The 21,387-nt window shown below is 39.0% G+C and overlaps 1 protein-coding gene across 1 annotated transcript in view; it reads right to left on the bottom strand.

The window, feature by feature from the left end:
• Nucleotides 1–21,387, bottom strand: part of NCKAP5 (NCK associated protein 5) — a 347,214-nt gene that overhangs the window by 30,398 nt on the left and 295,429 nt on the right. Inside the window, exons 15-16 of the mRNA XM_058421378.1 lie at nt 19,200–19,278; nt 496–810 (exon numbers count right to left, since the gene is read on the bottom strand). Of these exons, the coding sequence (XP_058277361.1) occupies nt 496–810; nt 19,200–19,278 (394 nt within the window). The remainder of the gene's footprint in view (nt 1–495; nt 811–19,199; nt 19,279–21,387) is intronic.

The raw sequence follows: 21,387 nt of genomic DNA, 5'->3' as shown, positions 1-21,387 counted from the left end.
TAAAGTAATGAGAGCCTTGTCTGAGGTCAAGGCCATATATTCAGTGGGACAGAATTTATGCATTGAGGCCAAATGAGTTTTTAGTTCAAATCCAGTATCAAAAGCAAGTCTTTATGAATTTATCTTTTTTAAGTCACAACACGGCTGTGCTTTGTACTTTGTACAGTCTGATCCTGAATATCACTGAACATCCATATTCTTTTTCAAGTCGACTTCCAAGGCTGGCATATGGTTTTTTTCCTTCAACTACTGTTTCTTGAGGAAAGGCTTTAAGTACTAAACTCATTTTTCTTTCTCAGATAAGCATTTTGTTTAACAAAATTTCCATAAGGCTCAGGTCACAAACTTGTTAACCTTACGCATTCGTAAAAGAGAGTATCTTCTGCTCTGCGTTTAACATTTCTGTTATCAATTGCCATTATTACAGGATTGCTGCTAATCAAAACAGAGGCCAAGGCAGAAATAATGTGATTTTCAGTGTAATTGACATTTTACCTGAGGAAGCTGGTTTGGGAAGGCGACTTTGAAAAGGTCGTACACCCTTGGCAGCCATGGCTGGATCAGACGTTGAGTGACTAATTACGCTTTCCACAGACTCCTGGCTCTTAGCTGTTGAAGGCACTTCTCGCTCAAGAGTTTTGGCTTTTACTGAAGGAGCTGAAAGAGGAACTTGCTCGGATGCTGCAAAGACTCCCGCTTCCAGGGCTGATTCTTGCCTAGAAATGTGTCGCCCCGTCGATCGGTTCCCCGAGTCGGGGAGCGGGAAGGTTCCGATCCCGCTATCCAGCGTCCTCATCTGGCAGCAGGACTCTAAGGCACAGGAAATTGGTGTGATGGGATGGAGCTGAAGGTATTTAAAGTCAGGGAAAGGATCTAGGGGGGGAAAAAAGGGCCTCTTAAAGGGAAGGTTTTGAGGCAAGGCAAACATTTTGTACTTTGTGATCATACTGTAACCTGTCATTGGAACACTTTTGACATTTTGTCTAACTGAGGACAAGGAAATACCCTGTTGAGGTGCAGTGAAAATAAACAAGTGCCAAAACATTGACACTGGCCTGCTTTGGAGTAACAGTGTGATAATGGATAAGTGGGGCAGGTCCTGGAAAGCAGTCACAGATGGAATTTTAAAATCATTTAGTCTGAAAGCCCACAGAAGGTCTGGAGAGCACCAGGGTGAGGGATGGAGTAGTGTAATATATTTATTTCAGTACAAACCCATGCTCCACAAAGGTTTGGCCTCTCCGCACCTGTGTTTTGCTAATAGCTTCTCACACAAGAAGTTGTTAACCAAAATGTATCATGTATTATACAAAATTAAGATTTACAGAATTTCTTACAGACACCCATCTCTCAGAGCATCCTGAAAATCTCGGACAACAACAGCCATGCCTTTTTTTACCTTGTCCCACTCTGGCTCTGCACACCCCAGCTTGGGTAAGTGTACGCAATCCCAGGCAGGGATAACTTTAGTACATTATTTTTTGGAAGCAGCTTGGTCTCACACAGTGCTCCAGCTTATTCATCCTATTGGAACGATGCTGTAGGAACCACGGAACAGGGAAAGGTGCAAGTGTAGCTGCGTGCACGCTGCTGTTTGAGCAACCAGCATGTACAGGCAACCCTCCTGCCCTCTCATGCTCTAGCAATTTCCAGAGGCTTCCCTTTTGTTTCTATAAGGGGCAAACAATGTAGAAGCAACTGTGATGGCAAAGTCCTCCTGAGAGCTATAAACACCAAGGAGGGAACTTCAGCACTAATGGTTGGAAAATGAGCATAATTTAGGTTAAATGTCTGGAAACATCCCTCGACAGCAAGATCTTAAGTCTGTGGCAGACAATCCCAAAGGAAGCAGTGGAATTTCCTTTGCTTTGAACAATTTAAGGCTACACTAGACTAAAGATATACTGCAGTGAACAATTGTACTCTAGCAGGAGATGCAGAATATGGCCCAATATATCTTCTCCATCTCTATTTTATGTGTTTCTGAGTATTGATTTTTTTTTATGATATGTCCATTTGTTATTAAAGTCCGTTGTAGTTAGCAGTGCTCTGTCAAGTAATTTTCACTGTTTTTCCCTCTGCAGTGTTTCTAATACTCTCAAAAAACTGAAAATATTCCTCCCCTACGGGGTTTTGCCCATTTGTTTTTGAACTAAGAACATTACCATGGTCATTCTTGTTAAATACCTTCATCTCTATGGGCCTGTCTTGATAACAAGTAAGAAACTACTTGCAGATAAATTAAACATGTATTTCCATTTCATGGTTCTCGCAAAAGGAGAAGCAGCCTATATTTATGTGGTCCTCTTTGCCTTATCCTCATCACTCAGAATCAAAGAAAGACTCAGCACCCAAAATTACAGGGCCTGGCTGAGCTGCAGCAGCAGATGGTCTATGCTTTGGCTTTTAAAAGGGCAGTAAGTGACTCTGATTTCCCTCACACAATTACTGCATGTCAATAATTTCTCTCCATAGGTGAAAGGAGGCAAGGATGTGGAAGCCATGCCTAGCTAGCACCCACATTTTTTGTCACGTTTTTAAGCTAACGTGTCATAATGAATTTTAAAGCTGCTGAAGGTTTTCCAGGAAACATGAAGGGAAAAAAAAAGAGAATTAATTTCGTTCTGCTGCATCAAAAGGAGGTATCCCATCTACTGAATCCTCTTATCTCAGCAATACTTCCTCTAACTTTTTTGTTGTTCTTGTTTTTGAATAGCAAAATACCTAGATAGAAGTGGGAGTGTGGAAAAGCAATTTAAAATGCCAGGCGTTGCCCTTGCCATTTTCTGAAGATAATCAAGCTGAAGCAGCATGTTGGCTCATGGACAGGCAATTCTTCAACTAAAGACTGTTGGTGAGAGAGTTAGCAAATAAAGGGAAATATGGAATAAAAAAGGGACTTCTGTTATCTGCCTCTTAACCAAAAGACATCTGTGCAACACTGGTTGTGCTGGAGGGGCAGAGCTCCTCAGCAGAGACATGGGGTAAACTGAAAACACCACATAAAAGAACAGAAGTCTGAGGAGTCTCCCCTCTCCTGTCTGTATGGTCAACGTGAGACCTCCTTTGGAACCCATTTCCACAGGGACTCTGAAGGACCTTGTAGTGTTGTTTCCTTTCTGACCATTCTCTAAGAAATGAAAAAGTCATTCCCTCCTAATGATTACAGGAGGATTAAGTAGGATCAAAACGTACATCAAAAAGCAAAGCTACAGCCTTGGCTAAGGGAGAACTGGAAGACACAAACTTCTATCTTCTGAGGGCGTGTTTCTTAAAATGTTTCTTCTCTTGCCCACTATTACCTTGTGTACATCTAGGAATGGACCATGAAAACAATGGCAGAGAATCAAAAGAAATGAATACTGAGGGCCAGGCTTCCAAGAATATACAGTCTCCTGCTGTTTCCAAAGTAACTGGGGGAGTGATGGAGGAGCACACCAGTGGTATCACATTTAATTAAAAGGAAAAATGAAGTCTTCCTTCATAGAGATTTTATCTATGATAAAGGAAATATAGCAGGTGGAAAACATATTTTTAAAACAGCTCACCCAGCTCAATTTTTATTTCTGAAAAACCACAAAAGGGTCTGGTTTTCAAAGTGTTCAAAGCTTGGCAGCTCCCGTTGTGACACTTAAAGACAGATTTTTGGAAAATTCTGTGACTCAGCTATGTTGAACAATCCTCAAAAACCTGGTCTTAAATCCAGAGGAAACCACAAAATTCTTTGTCAATTTTAATTTTTCATTACTGAAAGTAATTAACTCCCCCCTAAAGCTATATAATACAAATAAAAAAGTATCTTTCAGAACAATTTGTATTACTGAGAGAATGAATACATGTTATCTTGTGTTGTTTTTAAATTTTTATGAAGCAATTGCAAAATAAAAAAATACTTTATAGATCCCTGTGACAGCTCTCAAACAGCTTCATGGCCCATCTGATTTCATCAGCTGCACTGACACTTCGAATTACTATTATCAGCAAGAGCTGCACAAGACTACATAATGAAAATATGTAAAAGTTAGATCTCTGGTGCTGTGACAGTACCACTCAGTAGATGAAAAATGACTTCGTGAAACATTAAAGTCTGGAAAGAGTTCTATATGAGCTTAATTACCTTTGTTTGAGAATTCTTCCTGGCATACCAGCCAAATTCCTTGCCTGTTTATGATTTTTTTTTTTCCTCCTCTTTCTTTGCCAGGGAAGAAAGAAGCTCACAGAATGGTATTGGCTTTATAGTGGACACAGACAGACTCATCATCAGCCATTCCTCTGAGTAATCCGACTAGAATCAGAAACCTGAAATACTGAAATAACCCCTTCCCTCCCTCTCATCATGGGGATTTGAGTCTGGACCTAAAACAAAGTCCTACTGTAGATGAAAAATTCCAAAGTGAAAACAGAAACAAGGAAGAATTTACAGATACTTCCTGGAGGTCACGAAACTCTTGACTGCATGGGAATCTTTTGATGACAGGGTGTTGTAAGAGCTCAATGGAAAATTTGAGGAAGACCTTTAATGTTGAGAATCCTCTTAAACAGAGGGAAAAAAAAAGGAGTTACCACTGCATAGAAAGTTTTCTGAAAGTTTTCTGAAGTACTCAATAATTTTCAAATTTATTATTTTCACGTGCAAGACGACAATCCTGCAGTTCACGTCCTACATCAGCTGGACACCACGGTAATTTGTACAGCTGGACAATGCTTTGCAGGATTGCATCACCATGGATGCTTTACCAACATTTTCTGGTATCAGTAGATCACCAAGGTCTCTTCAACACAGAGCCAGCACCCAAATTAGAGATGGAATAAAAAGGATCTGTGAAAACTCTGCACCACTCTGGGGGTCTGGACAGGAGGAGAGTAGGAAAGGGACATACACTCAGGCTGGCAGGTATCAGGAATGCTAAAAATCAGATCATCACTGGGGAAAACAACTCTAGCAGCTCATTCTGTAGGTTTTTTTTACATTTTCCTCTGAAATGCAAAAACTAAAGAGTTAGACGTAAACATACCCCACTGGTTAAGAACTGACAGCTTAGAATTCATTGAAGTATTTTAGGGCATTCTCCTGAGCATAGATAATTTAAAAATGCATCTTAAATACCGGCAACAAATCATTAAACCTAATTATACTTCAACATTTTTTTTATTTCTTCTGAAACACTTGCCACAAAGACATCAGAAACACATCACCTCTATCTCAGAAAGCATCCTCAGTACAAAATTCATTGGGGACTGGAAGAGAATACCCAGGGAAGCTGAGTGCTGACCCTGCTTTTGTGTTCCTTCAGAAGCACTGCTCTGGGTCACCGTGAGGGTGAGAGGAGCTCTCACTCTGAGCTGGCACCACGCTGCTTTATGCTGTTACACAGCACCCTACTCTGCTCCTCTTCTCATACAATGCATGTGAAAGGAAAATCAATTTGGGGAAAAAATTAAAAAAAGCATAGAGCAGCTACTGTGAAGGGAATTGCTTCCAGCACAACATAAGAAATGTTGGTCCAGCCCTGGCTAAGTTCTACTCTGATGGTTGCAAAATAAGGTATTACTCAAAACAAGCAGTGGTGCAAAATCCATCCCGCTTTTAGATTAGGGACATGTTAATCTTTCTAATATTGAACCTATGGTTGAGTCCTAGCACATAATGAAGAGGATTCATGAAATTCATAAAAGAGAAGACAAGATGGTGACACATCTTTTAAACACAGCTTCTGATTACACCTTCCTTCAATAATGGGAAAACATGCTTTTGCTGAGGGGGATAAATGTTATTGCAAACAAACCTTTAACTGAGTAACTGGGGAGTGTTTCATAATGTTTCCTCAGGTAAAGATTCACATTCTAATAAAGCCTTTAAATGTTGTATCCTAAATGAGTTTCACAGATGCTTAGTTTATTCACAAAACACATACAAGTCCTTTTTTACATAGGGACTGTTCCACTGCTGAGAAGTCTATAAAATAACTCATGGTTATTTTGACCACCTATTTAAAACAATATGTGAGTTTTTCTTTGGTTCTTGAATAACCCATAAAAATCTTTCCAGAAACCACAAGGCGCAAAGAGCTAAAATAAGGCACCCATCAGCAGTCCTGTTAAACAGGTATACGTGCATACACAGGATCACTCAAAATGGTCAGGCAATTCACCTATTTCAGATCAGGCATAATAAGAAGAGACATTTCTGGATGGTGGCACAGAGGGAAGGACTTAGAAGTTGGAGAGGAAATAATTATAGGTCCTACTGTGGTGTAAGTGCAGTTTTTCCTCTCTACCCACTTGTGCCACGAGTGACAGGAGGCAGCTGCCTCTTAGTGCTGCTTGAGGGGATTGAGACTTCCAGAAGCAGCTCAATAATCTCAGCCACTCCCCACCATGATGTTACTTATGAAACACACTGACAGATATCAGATGCAATTACTGCAAACAGACACTATTTCTACTTCATATCACACATAAATAGCATCTATTTGGAGGAGGCAAAGTTACAGAAGTCTTTATGTTACTTGAATTTGATGGCAAATCTATCTTAACGTAAAAAATAAACAACAACAAAGATGACAAATGTATTTTATGTCAGAAAAATCACAGGTAGTTCTGCTCATATCAGGCTTTCCAGGTATAATACTAGTAGCACAGGGACATATTTTCTTTAAAAGAAGCATCCCACCTCATGAAAAATGTGGAATCCTCCCCTGTGCTCACCACTACAGCTGGTTTGAGATATTCCTCACATAAATTTTCAAGTTTTGGCCTACAAAACTGTACATGATTGACAGAAATTTCAGCTGAAATCTTTTAAGTAACCACCAGAATTCTCTACAGAAAGCAGGCATTTTCAGAAAAAAAAAATATATCAGTCAAAAATAGCTCTGAAACAAGAACAGTTTTGCTGGGAAATTTCCAGCAAGCTGTTTTCAGAAGTACAGACTCAAGCCTTGACAGGTTTTGAGAGGTAAATAACACTGAATAGGCCTTCTCCAAGGACTATCCAGGACATTAAAAATGGAAGGATGTAGTTCCCATCAGAAACACAATGCACCAATTCTAACAAATTACCTTTCTTTGCATTAGAAAGTTCAAGAGTTTCCACTAAGTTGTCACGGGGAACCAGATAACATACTGGCTTTCTTGTGGAACACAGAGGGAGTATAGCTTTTCCTAGCATTTTGAAACATGCCAAATTAAAAATTAATAGTTTTTTTTCCTTTTCTTTTCTTTTCAGAAGAATATTTCAAATGTTGATAGGTCCCTGCAAAATTCTTTCAAAAGTTAATAAACATCTTTAGGCTACATGTGGCATTGGCAGGAAGAAGTTAAACTACAGATGGCAAAACAGATCTCTTTATTTGCACATCCTTCTCTTCATCTGCAATGCTAAAGCAACCACACACACACACACACACACACACACACATACACAAAAAAAAGAAAAAAAAAAGAAAAAAAAAAAAAAAAAAAAAAAAAAAAAAAAAATGTATTTCTGCCAAATCATTGTCAATTTTAAGTAGATTATTCCTTCGGGGTTTATACTGTAATTTGATCCACTTGATCGAAGATGAGTGCATCACTGTTTTCTATCTAGATCTGAGGTACAATCACTGTGCAAAATTAAAAAACTCTAAAGCTATCCAAGGTAGAACTAGAGGAGACCCAAGTTTTCACAGCCCTACACTCCCATGGGCACTGCACTGGTGGCACAAGATTATTTCCAACATATACTAAAGAAGGATAAATTGGAGGACTGTGCTGTGTATTTTCAAATAATGAACTTCATTCATGGCTACTTGAATTTGGGATTACAATTTATGCCTATTTATAATAACAATAAACTAAATAAATACAGACTTTACCAACTTATTTGGTGTTCTATTTTCTTCCTAGTCACATTTCATTTTGCAAAACCCACAAACTTCAGTATGTCATTTATCAAATAAATTGTCAGTTGTCTTCACAGTTTTCCATGACCACAATCCCATCTGAAGTGCATTTTCTGAGTTGAAACAGATAATTGCTGCCTCATTTTAATTCTAGTCCCATCTTAAAATACATTTCTACTAGTAACTCAAAAGATTAGTTTTAATTATTAGAGAATACTAATGATCTTGTACTCCAATTTAGCAGTTATCTATGGACCTTTTTTTTTTTTTTCAACAAACGTTTCCTATCTTCCTCCAGGCATTTAGATCTGGTTCCTTCATGCTTGTAATGGTGGCAATGTGGAATAGGGTTATTAAAGAGGACAAAATGAGCTGGAGAAAGAAATTGGATAATTTTTTAAATTTGCAACTCGACACCTCTCTCTATTAAATACAAAGGTGTATGTGCAGTTTTCCAGCTGAGGAAGTCCCACAACCAGCAGCACCTGAAATTATCTCTCTTGTATTATGCTGTTATATTTTCTTCCTCAAAATCTACTCACTGTTCTCAGGAGACAGGATATTAGGAATAGATACTATTTTACTCCTACTAGAAAAGATATATTGAGACTTATAATTTGTTTGAAGAGCAGCTTGAAGCTCTGTATAAAAGGTAATTAAATGAAGACTGGGTGCAGCCTGGCTGCCAATGAGGCCAGCCTAGAAACTCTTTTAGGGAGCAATTCCTCTTTTCTGGCTGTATATCCCCAAAGCCTTACAACTTTGTAGCTATCTTTGAGGAAGCTAGAGATGAGTAAGAGCTGAGAAGAAGGAGAAGTCCTCACACCTCAAGCAAGGTGTGAATCCAAGGTAAGCAACAGGTCTGCTGCAGCACAGGAACGCAGCTTTCCCAGGCTTTTTCACTGAGCAAAGCTTTCTGTTTCCCTCAGAACCCTGAAATGTGAAGGTTGGGAGCCAGAATTGCACAGTCTCAGGAACATCTTCCCAGGGATGGCTCATGCGAGGTGCGGATGGATGCTCCCCTTCTAACAGGAAAGACACATCCCAGCTCTCAGGAGTCCTGCCTGTAAATAGCAAAGCCCAAGACAGGAAGGTTTGTTATCTACCCAGGTGCTAAGGGCTGCCTCAGCCATGCCTTTTCCATGTATCCACAGGCCTTTATCTCCCTCGCTTTATGCCCCAGCTCTTCCCATTAGAACACAGAGCTAATCCCACTTCTCCATCACTGGAGTGCTGCCATGAGGATAAAGAACGTAGATGTTTGGCAGTCAGAGCATAACCAACCTGCAATCCCTGTCATGAATAACGCTTGTGCAGAGATACCTCCACGCAGCTTTCCTGGAGGTAGTTCAGGAATTAACAGCTGGCTGAAAAATACTTACAAGATGCATTAAGATTGGGATTTTGCTGGTATTATTAGAGGCAGCTGGTTTATTTTAAGAATAACTGCATTAAGGCACAGTTAGAGAAGTGAGGAGGTCACACTTAGCAGCTCAGAGACATGGGCTGCACATGGTGCCCAGGGGAGCCTCTGGCTGTTCCATGTAGGGCTTCTGCTCACTGATGACTGCGCTGGAGGCATTTAAGGATAACGGGATGGAAGCACTGATTTGCTTGCTGTTAAGCAACTCTTATAAATTGGAGTTTGGTTTTACTCACATTGAGATACCTTCTTTGATTTTCTATTCCCAACAGATAGGACTAGGGATAGTGCTTTAAGCAAAAATGCTGTCTCTGGTAAACACAGACCAGTTTCTAAGTGCATAGGAAGCTCTGGGTTTTGCAATGCACTAGAGAATGTACTATATTTATTCTGTAACATCACTGCTTTTTGTTTGTTAGTAAAAAAACCCCTGAAATTAAAGCCACATGAATATTAAATGAAGTTTTAAATAATTTATTTTTAGTTTTGCCCTGCGGATGGCTTTACTTAAGGGTACTGCTAACAATCACTTAAAATATACATGCACACCTGGAAAAAAAATTTTATTTCTTAATTAATGAAAACTTACTAACAGAGTGAGTGCACAAAGCTTTAAGTAACTTTTAGGTGCACTATAATCCTTCCATTCTGGTACCCAAGTTCAGCTATTCCAAACCAGCTGAATCAATGTTGAACTAACTGCAGGCGAGCAGGAGCTGGTGAGAAATCATCATGATTTGAAGGCAGAAGAATGAACTGAGATTTTTTTTTTTTTTTTTCCCCCAGGAATTCTGTTTTTTGCAAAAAATGCATGCCACGTTACGTGGTGCCACTAAAACACCATTAGGATGACAGTTTTGAAACAACATACTGCTCCTCTCCTTGTTAAAGAAAAGGAGTAAAGAAGTTATTCACTGTAAATACATTGCTTGATTTCCTTTTCTTTTCCTAACAGTGAATTGTCCAAACACTGGGAAATTGAGTTAATCCAGTATTAAAAACTATGCATTAATTGTATAGGGACCATTTCTCTCTTAGAGTGATTTTTTTTTGAAGGGTCTGTTTTTCTATGATCTCCAGTGATGACTAATTGCATAATCATATGTCAACAATTCAGGTGTCAGACTGAAGACATGAATCAAAGCTCGAACTCAATTAAAAACAGCAACAAAATTAGGAATAGGCATCCCATCCTCAGAGCGAAAAGGGAAAGGCATTTGCCAATACAGCTCAAACTTAACTGATAATTCAGGTAAAAATGTATTTTTCATAAAGGTTACACTAGATTTCATTGCAGAAAAGGAGCATAAAGTCCCTGTGAGCACGGATGAAACGTTTAAAATTACATATCCACACTAGAAATGCTTTTCAGTTTGCTCAGTTGCACTTCAGGTATATGAATTAATGGGAAATGCATGACTGAAGCTTCATAAACACATCCACAGATGGCCCTCGCCAGGAGCGAAAAAACAGGTAAAGCAAAAAAGTTTCAAACAGGACTCATACTGCTGTAGAGAATACCAGTGTGTGCCATCCTGTAAGAGATAGGATAATCAGGCACAGTCCTGATTTGAGTGATAAAAATGAATATAGATTGGGCTAGGCTGTAAAGTACAGTAAATCAACACAGCAGCATTCGCTCCAGAGTGGCAGAACCCAGCCATCCTGTTTAATTGACATTTTAAGCCTGAATGAGACCAGCAGATTCTCAGTATCTTGAATAATAAGTAGACTGTATCCTATATGTAATGCATAAAGAGACACACTCCTCATTCTAGTGATAAAATTTGGTATTTCTGGGAGAGTAGATGTAATGACAAAGAAGGAAATTAACAGCAAATCACTGTGGCTAATAAGGAAGTGTTGATCCAAAATATTAATTCTCTCCACAGAGGGAAGACAAGCTAGACAGTAGGCTGCAGCAGAGCTGTAGAAGAACTGGCAATTAGACAAATGCTATGTGCACTATCTTTAAGGTAAAAAGAAGTGATTTGTCTTCGCCAGACTGTGAAGAAGGCAAGATGACATAAATTAGAAGACATTAATGGATGTTAGTTTCTTATTATTCACACTGGCAAGGTTCTCCATCATCTTCACAAAAATACAGGTATCAACTAGAAAAATGCACAGAAAGTTTCACTCTGTTATCATAGGCTCCTACAGACCATTACTTCAAAATCAATCCCTGCAGCAATGCCCAAATGCCAAACAAGTTGAGAACACAGTACAGCTGACACTATTCATGCTGTTTCTAGTGCTCCAAACACACAAAACGCCATTCCTCTCTCAGCTGCCTGTTCTGCAGTGTAGCTTGTTCACCTTCTCAACCATACAAAAACCATACAAAAAAAAAGTGCAGTCATTTATTTTAATAAAGTTCCACTGGAAATATGCAGAGCAACTCAGTAGAAGGAAAGGGTATTTCATCAGTTTCATGCACCAGTGTGAGTATTTCTGATGAGCAAGACCTGGGATGGTAATTAAGGCTGTTGCACACTGTCCTGGAAGGCCACTCAACAGCAGGACCACACCACATCTTCAGCAATGCAAATATTGCAGAATAGCAACACAGGACTCCAAAATGTTGTGTGAAGTGTCCCAGAGAAATGGCACACTGGTCAGGGACAGATTTTTGAAGATTTAAAAAACTTAAACTTGACTTCCAACCTAGGGGGATGTGTCTACACACAGGACAGTCAGTTCTTGCAATGCCTACTGGTTATTAAACGAGATTTCCCATCAGTGATGACTCATTTTAGCTGCTCCGGTTCAGACAGGTAAACAACAGCCACAGGTCATTTCAAGGGTGTTGAAGGATCAGAAAATGAAGATTCTGGAGCATCAAAGGGGAAGAATAGTGCTTGATAATTGCATGGAAATGTACATAGTTTGGGGATATTACATGGAGGCAGCAAATGGCATAAATTTAGGTATTTTGGTAAGTCAGAGTACAAATGGATCTGCTTTTTATCCAGATGATCTTAATTCTGTTCACGCACTTTCAAACATGCCTCCTCTACTGTCTGTACAGTAACACCATGGTAAATAAGATTGTGATGGTCTCTCACATCCTTCAGGACACTTGTGGCACTAGATTTTGAGGCTTTTTTGGTTTTGTTTTGGTATTTTTTTTAATGAACAAGTTTGGATCCCAACATTGCTAGAGGCAAGCAATTTATTTTACTATTTATCAATTCATCATTGTTCTAGCAATTGGGATCCTAGCCCTTTGGATTAACAGCCAGGCTGGAAGCTGGTTAGACACAGCAAGTGAGCAAATTTTAAATTGTCTGCTATGCTGAACTCCCATTTCAAGGCTCTAGCACACTTGCTAAGCAATACAGCTAGCACCTACAGATCTAACACCAACCTCTCAGCTTCCACATGCACACAGGGCTTGGAAAAACAGCTTTGTTACGATGTGCAAATAAATCCATGCATACTTGTACTGTTGCTCATAGTTCATGAAAAATCTAATACCTTATCACAACTTGTATCAAAATGGAACATTTTGCAGATGTGAAATAGGAACAGACCCAGGCTGGAAATGGATTCAATGATAACTGGTTCTGCTTGATGACTTTTATAGACAGCAACCTCATGTGCAGAGACTTCTAGGTATTCCTCAGCTTTGCTGAGTGGTGATGGGGAAGATAAAGCAAACAATTTTCCTTTATCTGAAAATGTGTAAATGAATGACTCAACTGCTGTATCAGTGATGATTGCTAAATGGTTCTTAACTTCTATCAATGGCCTGATGAAAGGGAATTAATGCTGACAGTGATAAATTGCTTTCTCAGGCATTGAGACTTCATGACAAGAGAGGATTTCTTTTGAGGTGAGAAGACACTATATCAGTTGAATATTGTTCTTCATTACATGCATTTGAGGCACCCAGTGATTTGGCGGGCATTTAAGCAAATTGTGGCTTATCCCTTTGCCTCTCCACAGTGATGTGGATCATCCCTCTTTACTGAATGCACAGGCTGTAACACAGACAAGTTTGCTCACCATCTCTCCCCTCTCACTTACTGTTACATTTATCTCAGTAATCCATTACAAACCTCATGCAATCTGTCTCCAGCCTTTGAGGGTTCCCTAACGTAAATGTGTTTGCTCAAATGTATCAGACTTAATGGACATGCTTTAGGATGATGCATGTCAAATTTAATGTATTTACCACATTAATCTGGCTTGTTTCTCTCACATCTATTTCAATTCCCCAAGAATGAGAAAACATGAACTTAATAGCTGTTTACTTAGTACCCCAGTAAAAACACTCAGGTTTAGTAGTTTGAGTAATGCTGGACAAAACCAAGTGTCTGGTTTGGCAGAGGGGGGTGTCCAGTATTTTTTTTTCTCTCATTGGAAACTTGGTACAAGCTCATTAAACAAGCCGAGTGATTGCTATTGTTTTCAGCAAGCATTGGGGTAAGACATCGGATAATTTATATAACTAAGCACTAAGAGTAGGTACATTAAATGGCCCATTCAGAAATGAAATGTGAAATATTAATTTCTCAGTTCCAGTGTTCATCAGATTTAGATTTCAGAAAGAAACCAAGAGGGAAAAAAAAAAAAAAGAAAAAAGGCAGATGGCACTGGAGCAAGGATCTGTTTGTTATAAATGGTTATTGGTATGGATACAGAAAGGCTCTGAATGATAGTCTTGACTTGTGGAGAGTCCACACAAGCAGTGACCACCAGTTGCAAATGAAGCAGGTGAACAAACATGAGGAGAAAGGTGAGGGAAAAAAATGGATCTATTTGTGGGAAAAACATAGATAAGAACCAGGACGAAAAGAGGAGCCAGAAACAAATTTATCTGGAGCACTAGAAAGAATGCAGGCCCTTCTCATAGAATATTCTGCTCATGAAGTGTGTTTTCTTATTATCATATATATAATTTCATACTATGGCTACTGGGTGCTGAATAAAACAATATCAGAATACAAAAGCCAAGGTTATCATCTTCAGTATTTGATACGTCAATACAAATAATTGTAATGCTGACATTTCATTTTAAGTCAAACCTACTTCTATCTGCAAAGTTACATGCTGTACCTTTGCTATCAGTATTATCTGTAAAATTGCTATACAGGAGCTGGCAACTTATCCATAAAACTTGCTGTGAAGGACTTTCCTGGTTTCTGCTGAAAATAGAGTTCGACCACTTTGCTGCATATAAAGCTTAAAGGAGGGGATTTTAAAACGCACAATGCAACATATAAAGCACTCACTGTACTTCCTCTCTGGAACATGAAGCATCTAAGGGATTCAACCAAATGCTCCCTAGAGAAGACAAATCTCAAAAAAGTTTCTTAAAAAAATAAGTTTCTTCCTTTTTCTGACCAGATTGCTTTTAAATTACGCTGCAAAACCCTTCTGAAAGGTTGTTCTTGGAAAGCAGAAAAAAGGATGATAAAGCCTGCCACAAGGCAGATGATTATCAAGAACTTTAATGGATTTGAGCACTGGGCTACAGCAGAGCTACAAAAGAATCCCTTGACCTCAGTGTGTGTTTTTGTTCTGGCACAAAGCACCAAAGTCTACAGTGCACTTTTAATGTTGCTTTGATAGTGTGGAAGCCCAACCCTCTTCCTAGCTAGGAGACTTTTCAAAACCCTTTTAAGTCGCTGAAAGCATTTGCTCTGTCTACAAGGTTCCCATTTAACACTGGATGAATCCATTTAGAGCAACTGACCTGGCCCTCGAATGAAAATTTGACAAATATTAGTTCCAAGTCCTTCTTCAAAGTTTCAAGAATTCTGGCTACATTTATCTCCATAATCTTTGTCCAGCTCTGAATTTCACTTGGAATTCTCCAAACGCACAACAGGGGTCAATGCACAGTTAGGTAATTTGTTTCCAGGAACTGTGAATTGTTCTACTGTGAATTCTAACCCCGGCCTGCCTCAGGGATTTAACTCCCCACACAGCTTCAGTAGGAAGTACCTTGTGCTTCCAGTGGAGCAGGCAGCACCAGTAACACCCACATGTATTTTGGATTGCTACGACCAATTCTCCTGTTATCAAGTACTTGCTCTCTAGAGAACACACAAGGAACTTCAGGTCTATTCTGATTATTAAAATCTATTTTATTCTTACCAGTGATGTTATTTTGATGAAAAAAATCAGCAGCGATGCCCCTCATGTCAAAACTCAATAGGCTTTTATTATACAATGAAATCTGGCCTTTTAGTTCAATCTGTGACATATTAAATATAACATTTGAAACCATACGATTTCCAGTTCAATAAAACAATTCCTTCAGATGAACTGCCCAGGCATCCATGTACTCCCTGAATTTCAGTGCTTTAGACCAGAAGTGTTTGATTCACTGATGTTGCTAAGGATGCAATGCCTGCTGGAAACCCACTATGGAAAATAAACATATTCACACACAGAAATATCTGTGACAAAAAAAAATGAAACCCTCTTTCTTTTTTATTGAAACCTGAGTGTAAATTTAAGAAGACTTGAAATTCTCAGACACTTCTCATCAGCCTATTTAAGCTGAGGGTCTGTTTTGTGTGAAGCTTGAATATATCATTAGCAAAAAGCTTATTCCATTCTGACTTGCTCTTCTAGCATAATTTCACCCATTTGGGATAACAGAAAAGGAAACTGGACCCAGAAAAATTATTATCATGCAAATTTCAAACTGGAGTTTGATAAATCACCCAAGTGTTGCTGTCTGAGAAAATGGCACATTCAGTCTTTCCCCTCAGCCTCAGCAGAGGTTCATACCAACACCGAAGAATGATATGATTAATTACAACTAAATTTCTTGTTCATTACAGATATATTCCCAAAAAGAAAACAGCCTGTTAATTTGTGTATACCCAAAACCAGTGTTGCTGCATACCCTAGTATTCCCATGTGAAGTTGTCTGCAGGAATGAATTCTTCAGTAATTAGCATTTGTTTACTTGTGCCATGGATTTTTGACTTTTCCCTTGAAGCTGTTTATCAATGAAAATTCTGAATGCATTATAATTAAAACAATCACACTTTTCCAGGAGTAGCTGTTAATTTGAAATAGCACTTGAAATATGATATATTGAACTTTTAAACAAATGCTTTGTTCCTCTCAAGATGTCCAATTATTACATTCTGAATGTGAAGGTGTCATCTGTAACTGTCTTGTAAGTTTTTGGGCCATTGTGACAATGGGGAAATTCAAGACAAATAATGACACTTCCACTCCCTTGAGGGGAACAGAATTTTTTTTCTTTGTAAAAATGAAGGTGCATTTTTTATGTTTACATGAGAACAATACTGTCAGGAGCTTGACATGTCATCTGTGCATTCAATAAAGGAATTTTATTTATAGGAATACTTGGAAGACCCTGCTGTACCTGTCTGAGCTGGGGAGTCTGTTATGACATGAAGGGGAAGTCAACCTTTTCATCATGTCCTTCCTCTTACTAGGTACTTTAGCGTTTTCCACTCCATCCCTCTTTCAAAACACAACTACTTTATTGCAAAGGGCTTGAGGGAAGAGCCCTGAGGATGGCTGGATTTCAAAGAGATACTCATGGGTCCTTAGGTCTGCTGTCTGTGGGGGTGGGAGAACTGGCAGCATCTCTACAGCCACAGCCACATTTGGCTTCTTCACTGACGCTACAGCAAAGGCATTCAGGGTGTAACATGTTTTAAAAAACTTTCAAAATGGCTCAAATGTATTTTGAAGAACGATATAGCACAATATAATGACTGCTTCATATGGAAATGATTACGTGTTCCTGAGATATAAGTATATGAGGAGGGAAATTGTATATAACCGGGCACTGTTGCCTTCTTTCAACTGAGCAAATCTGAAGAGCCAGCAAAATACTTAAATTGGTTTAGATCAGCAACTGACAATTAAAAACGTAGCAACTGGTGTTTTACACATTTTTTGATTCATGCCCAGGAGTATCTCACTGTTAGAACATGATGAACCAGAACTGTCTCACATGACACCTACCTCGAAGCCTGTTATTAGTATCGTGTTTATTGGTTAACTGGGCAGGACTGCTGTCAGTTTAGTTGTTTTAGTGACAGCTACAGAAACATGTGCTTTTCCTGCTGCATAAAAAACATTCTCCCTGCTAAATCATAGCTTTTCTACTACACATTTAGATCTGTTTTGATAAAAACCAGTAGAATAAATGTGTTAAAATACAGCTAAAAACCCACAGCGAACTTTGTTTTCTCAGGAGACAAGGGGGAATGGCCTTAAGCTGAGGGAGAGAGGATTTAGGAATTAGTAAGAAATTCTTTACTATAAGAGTGGTGAGGCCATGGAACAAGTTAGTGAGAGATGCACAGAGTTTCAGCAAGGAAAAAAATCAGTATCCTTCTATGAAAACTTCTGTATCAGAAAAATGCCAGAACTTCTAGCACGGAATTTTAAAAGCATCTGACAACCCGCTCCATAACCACTACGTCCTGTCAGAGACTCAGATTTGGTGCCTGTGGGAGGAGCAACAAAATATTAATACTCTCAAAAGCCACCAGAACTACATATTACAGGACCCAATAACAAATAATATCAAAATATAGCAACTAGGCCTCAGCCACAACCGCCAATTACACTGATAAACAACAAGGATGCTCTCGAGTCTTTTTATGAAAAAAACCCCAAACTATGCAAATAGCTGCTATGGGTTTTTTCCCAGTATCTAGATTTAAAAAAATTGAATCATTTCACATAATTCAAAGTAAAAGTTTTGAGAATTTTTTGGGATGGAGTCAAAGTAATTATTTCAGTATAAGGAAAAATAATTTTGAACTATCTTAGGTGAGGTATTCTGTGCTGGGCAATTTCTGGTAACAGAAAATAAGTCCTTTACGCACAGCATGAGAGGCATGAATTTCTGTTTGCAGGGCTAGTGACAGAATGCCCTCAGAGTCTTACACTGCACAAAGTTCTTGTTATTCAGTTGCTGTCATGGAGCCAGGTTACGGCTGAGTTCTCAGAGAGGGAAGAGTTTAGGGATCTTTCCTTCAGGTAACACAGCCAGAGTTTATTTGTCTGAATTTAGGACTGAAAGGGTTGTACAAGTCAATGAAGCATGCAAACATTTTCCTAATGCCCCCAAAAGAAATGTGTTTCGACGTCATACCTCTGTTTGGACTCGCTGGGTTGGCAGTACCAGCGAAATGTAAGATATTCTGGCTAGAAAAAAATGGAATCAGATTTTAACTTTTTAATGTTTTTTTTTTTACTGCAGTCTCTATGTGCAAAGGGAACTTGATAAAGGTGAATTTTTCTTGTTCAGTTGGTTCCTTATATTGGTGACACAATGCTCTAATACAAACCTCAGACTTCTGTTTTGTCCTCCAGTGCCTATTGGATATTTTTACACGTACTGAGATGAAAAATTAGTACGTGCCAATCATGAGGCAGGGTGCATGGTACCACCCTTCTACAGCACAGGCAACTTTATTTTCAATAACAGCTTTGAGGTCTTCTGAACAGACACCTGTTTGCTGTTCCATGTGGTTTAGTTTATCACAACAATTATTCTGCTACTTAAATTTTATTCTGAATTTTACTGATTCAAGGCCCAAATGACAGAGTTACAGTATGTCAGTATTATTCCCACTGAAAATGTCATGCACAACAACCCTTATGTTAAGCCCCTGTACGTAACCCACTGTTCTTGGAGGCTGAAATCATCTTTCATAACCAGATCCCAAGGCCCTGCAGTCAAACATTGCATTGACCCACAACTGTAATGCCCTGTACTCATCTCATGCATTTGACGAAATCTGGCTATCCAGCAGCTAAATGAAGGCTAAAGCTGACATAAGGGGGCAAACAAGCACAGTAATGAGAATTAAACGTGTCTTTTTCGCAAGAATTGACAGCAATAAAATCCAGTGTAAAATATAATTTAATACCTATCACATGACTCTGACATGTAGTCCTTGCCATGGTGTCCTCCTCTTCTTCTTGCAGGTTTTCTGTGACTACTTTAGCCTGTACATAGTGCAACAACAAAAGTGAAGAACAGCTGTGACTATGTTTATGTTGCTTCATGACAACTACAGAATGTTTTGCAGAAATAAATCAGAGTAAAGTTACACGGCAGGGAAGAGTGGAATATATAACCTGTCATTCTATGAATGGTATCTGATGGTAACAACTTTAATTTCATTCAAAATCACAATATGCAGCAATGAAAAATACCCTTGGAAGATGCAGTTCTTCAAAATAAAAACCTAATAGATGGTGGTATCTCTTTAGTTCAGTTTGCAAACACTGAACTTTGGTGGTTTTATTTCCACCTCTGTTTAAAAGCATTTATTAGCTAGACGAAAGAAAAAATTCATTTAAGACCTCAGTGCACTCTAAGAGCCTGCATGTGGCATTCAAGTTTGTGTTACTCAAATCCCTCAGATATTATGGGTTTTTTCAAAGTTGTATCTTTGTCCTGTTATTCTGCCCTCCTATTTCCCAGGTGTACAGATAATCTGAGTCTCTCCCTAACACACAGTGAAATCCCCCTCCATCACGTGCCATCAAGGTCACAATTCTGCTTCAAGGACATATTTTTCTGCCATGCTACATGAATCAAACAGGAATAAAGATACTTCCAGGATGATGAGAGGAGAAAAGGCAGCATCAGAGAAAAAATTGCTTTCAGTATCTCAGGCATCTTAAATTATTTGCTAATGACTCTCTGCTGTTTTAAACTGCTTACAGCACGCTCACAATAACAAAAGCACATTTTGTAATTTAAACCACTGGAATTTATCATCATTTGCATGACATATCTTCGATCACAGTGTAAATCCTGCTTGCTGGGTTACACAAGAAGACCTGTTGACCTCATGTCAGCAGCCTAAGTATGACACCAAAGACTTGCTCTCTGGATTTTTAAAAGTGCATTTATCATCTCTTAATCCTGGGGATTTGATTACATCTTTTCTTTCTTACGAAATGCCTCTCTTCAGGCTATGGAAAATGAGGAGGCGAGCATTCACTTGGCATCCAGTTCCAGGTGGAACAGCTTCTCACATTTGCAGAGTGCATGGCCAAGTGCTGCTGTGACATTTCACAATATTGCAGTAGATCCCTGGGTGTTCCCCAAACACACAGACTGCGCACACAGAGCGCCACACAAAACTCCTGGTGTCTTGGATTTGGTGCCACGTTTCCACCTCACAAAGTGAAGCCTGTGGCTGTTCTAAATCACACACGGCTGCAATAAAATCACAAAGACGAAATGAAGCAGCGCAGCACAAAAATGATTGTATCTCACCTTAAGCTCCAGCCAAGGACGTGAAAAAGTACTGGAGAAGGTGGAATATCCTTGGTGTAGGCTAAAGTGTTATGTATTTCTGCTGGCTGGCCTTTAGAGCAAAGTGCTTTTTTGATGAACACTAACGGGAAGCGTCTCCCTCTGAAGGTGAATGCACAAGGCCACCATTGGTGGAACACTGTTTTTTCCATAAATTCAGTGGCAGTCCAGCAATAATGTTCTTTGCATGAACAGAAATCAGAGGCAATCGGTGCATATGTTATGGCATAATAGTGCCTCCAGCCTTTACCTGGCACATAGTAGGAAAAGTGATTTAATCATCAAAAATTAAATAGCTTTTAAAGGAAAAAGTCTTGCTCGAAAATTTATGTTAGCAACTTCTGTCCGGGATTTAAAGCAGCAGTATATATCTGATAAGCAGTTTGGAAATGCAGCACTGAACCATATGACTGAGTGCACTTTGCATTGTTCAGAAAAGAAAAGAAATCTTCCCGGTTTAGGGCTTTTCAAAAGATTTATGCTGTCTTCTCCAAAAGCATTAATTTTGTCTTTTTATGAGCAAAAAAAAAAATGCACAACAGGGCATTCTACTGCATGTGACTGTTTTCAGTCACAGCTACCTCCCAGCCCTTTGCAACCTGCTTCAAAGTAAGCAGACACCAAAGAATAATTGGAAATGATAGTAATAGATTAATGAACTTTGAATTTAAAGGCTTTGCACTGTTTCTCTTTTAGAAGTTTGGAGGACAAGATGAAACGCCACATACTGAGGAATCTTAAGGTATATCTCTTTCATAAGTTAGCAATAATAACTGTAAGCACAT

This window comes from Hirundo rustica, chromosome 7 (genome assembly GCF_015227805.2).
Source record: "Hirundo rustica isolate bHirRus1 chromosome 7, bHirRus1.pri.v3, whole genome shotgun sequence".
NCBI classification, from domain to species: Eukaryota; Metazoa; Chordata; class Aves; order Passeriformes; family Hirundinidae; genus Hirundo; species Hirundo rustica.
This window is presented reverse-complemented; position numbering and strand designations above follow the sequence as displayed.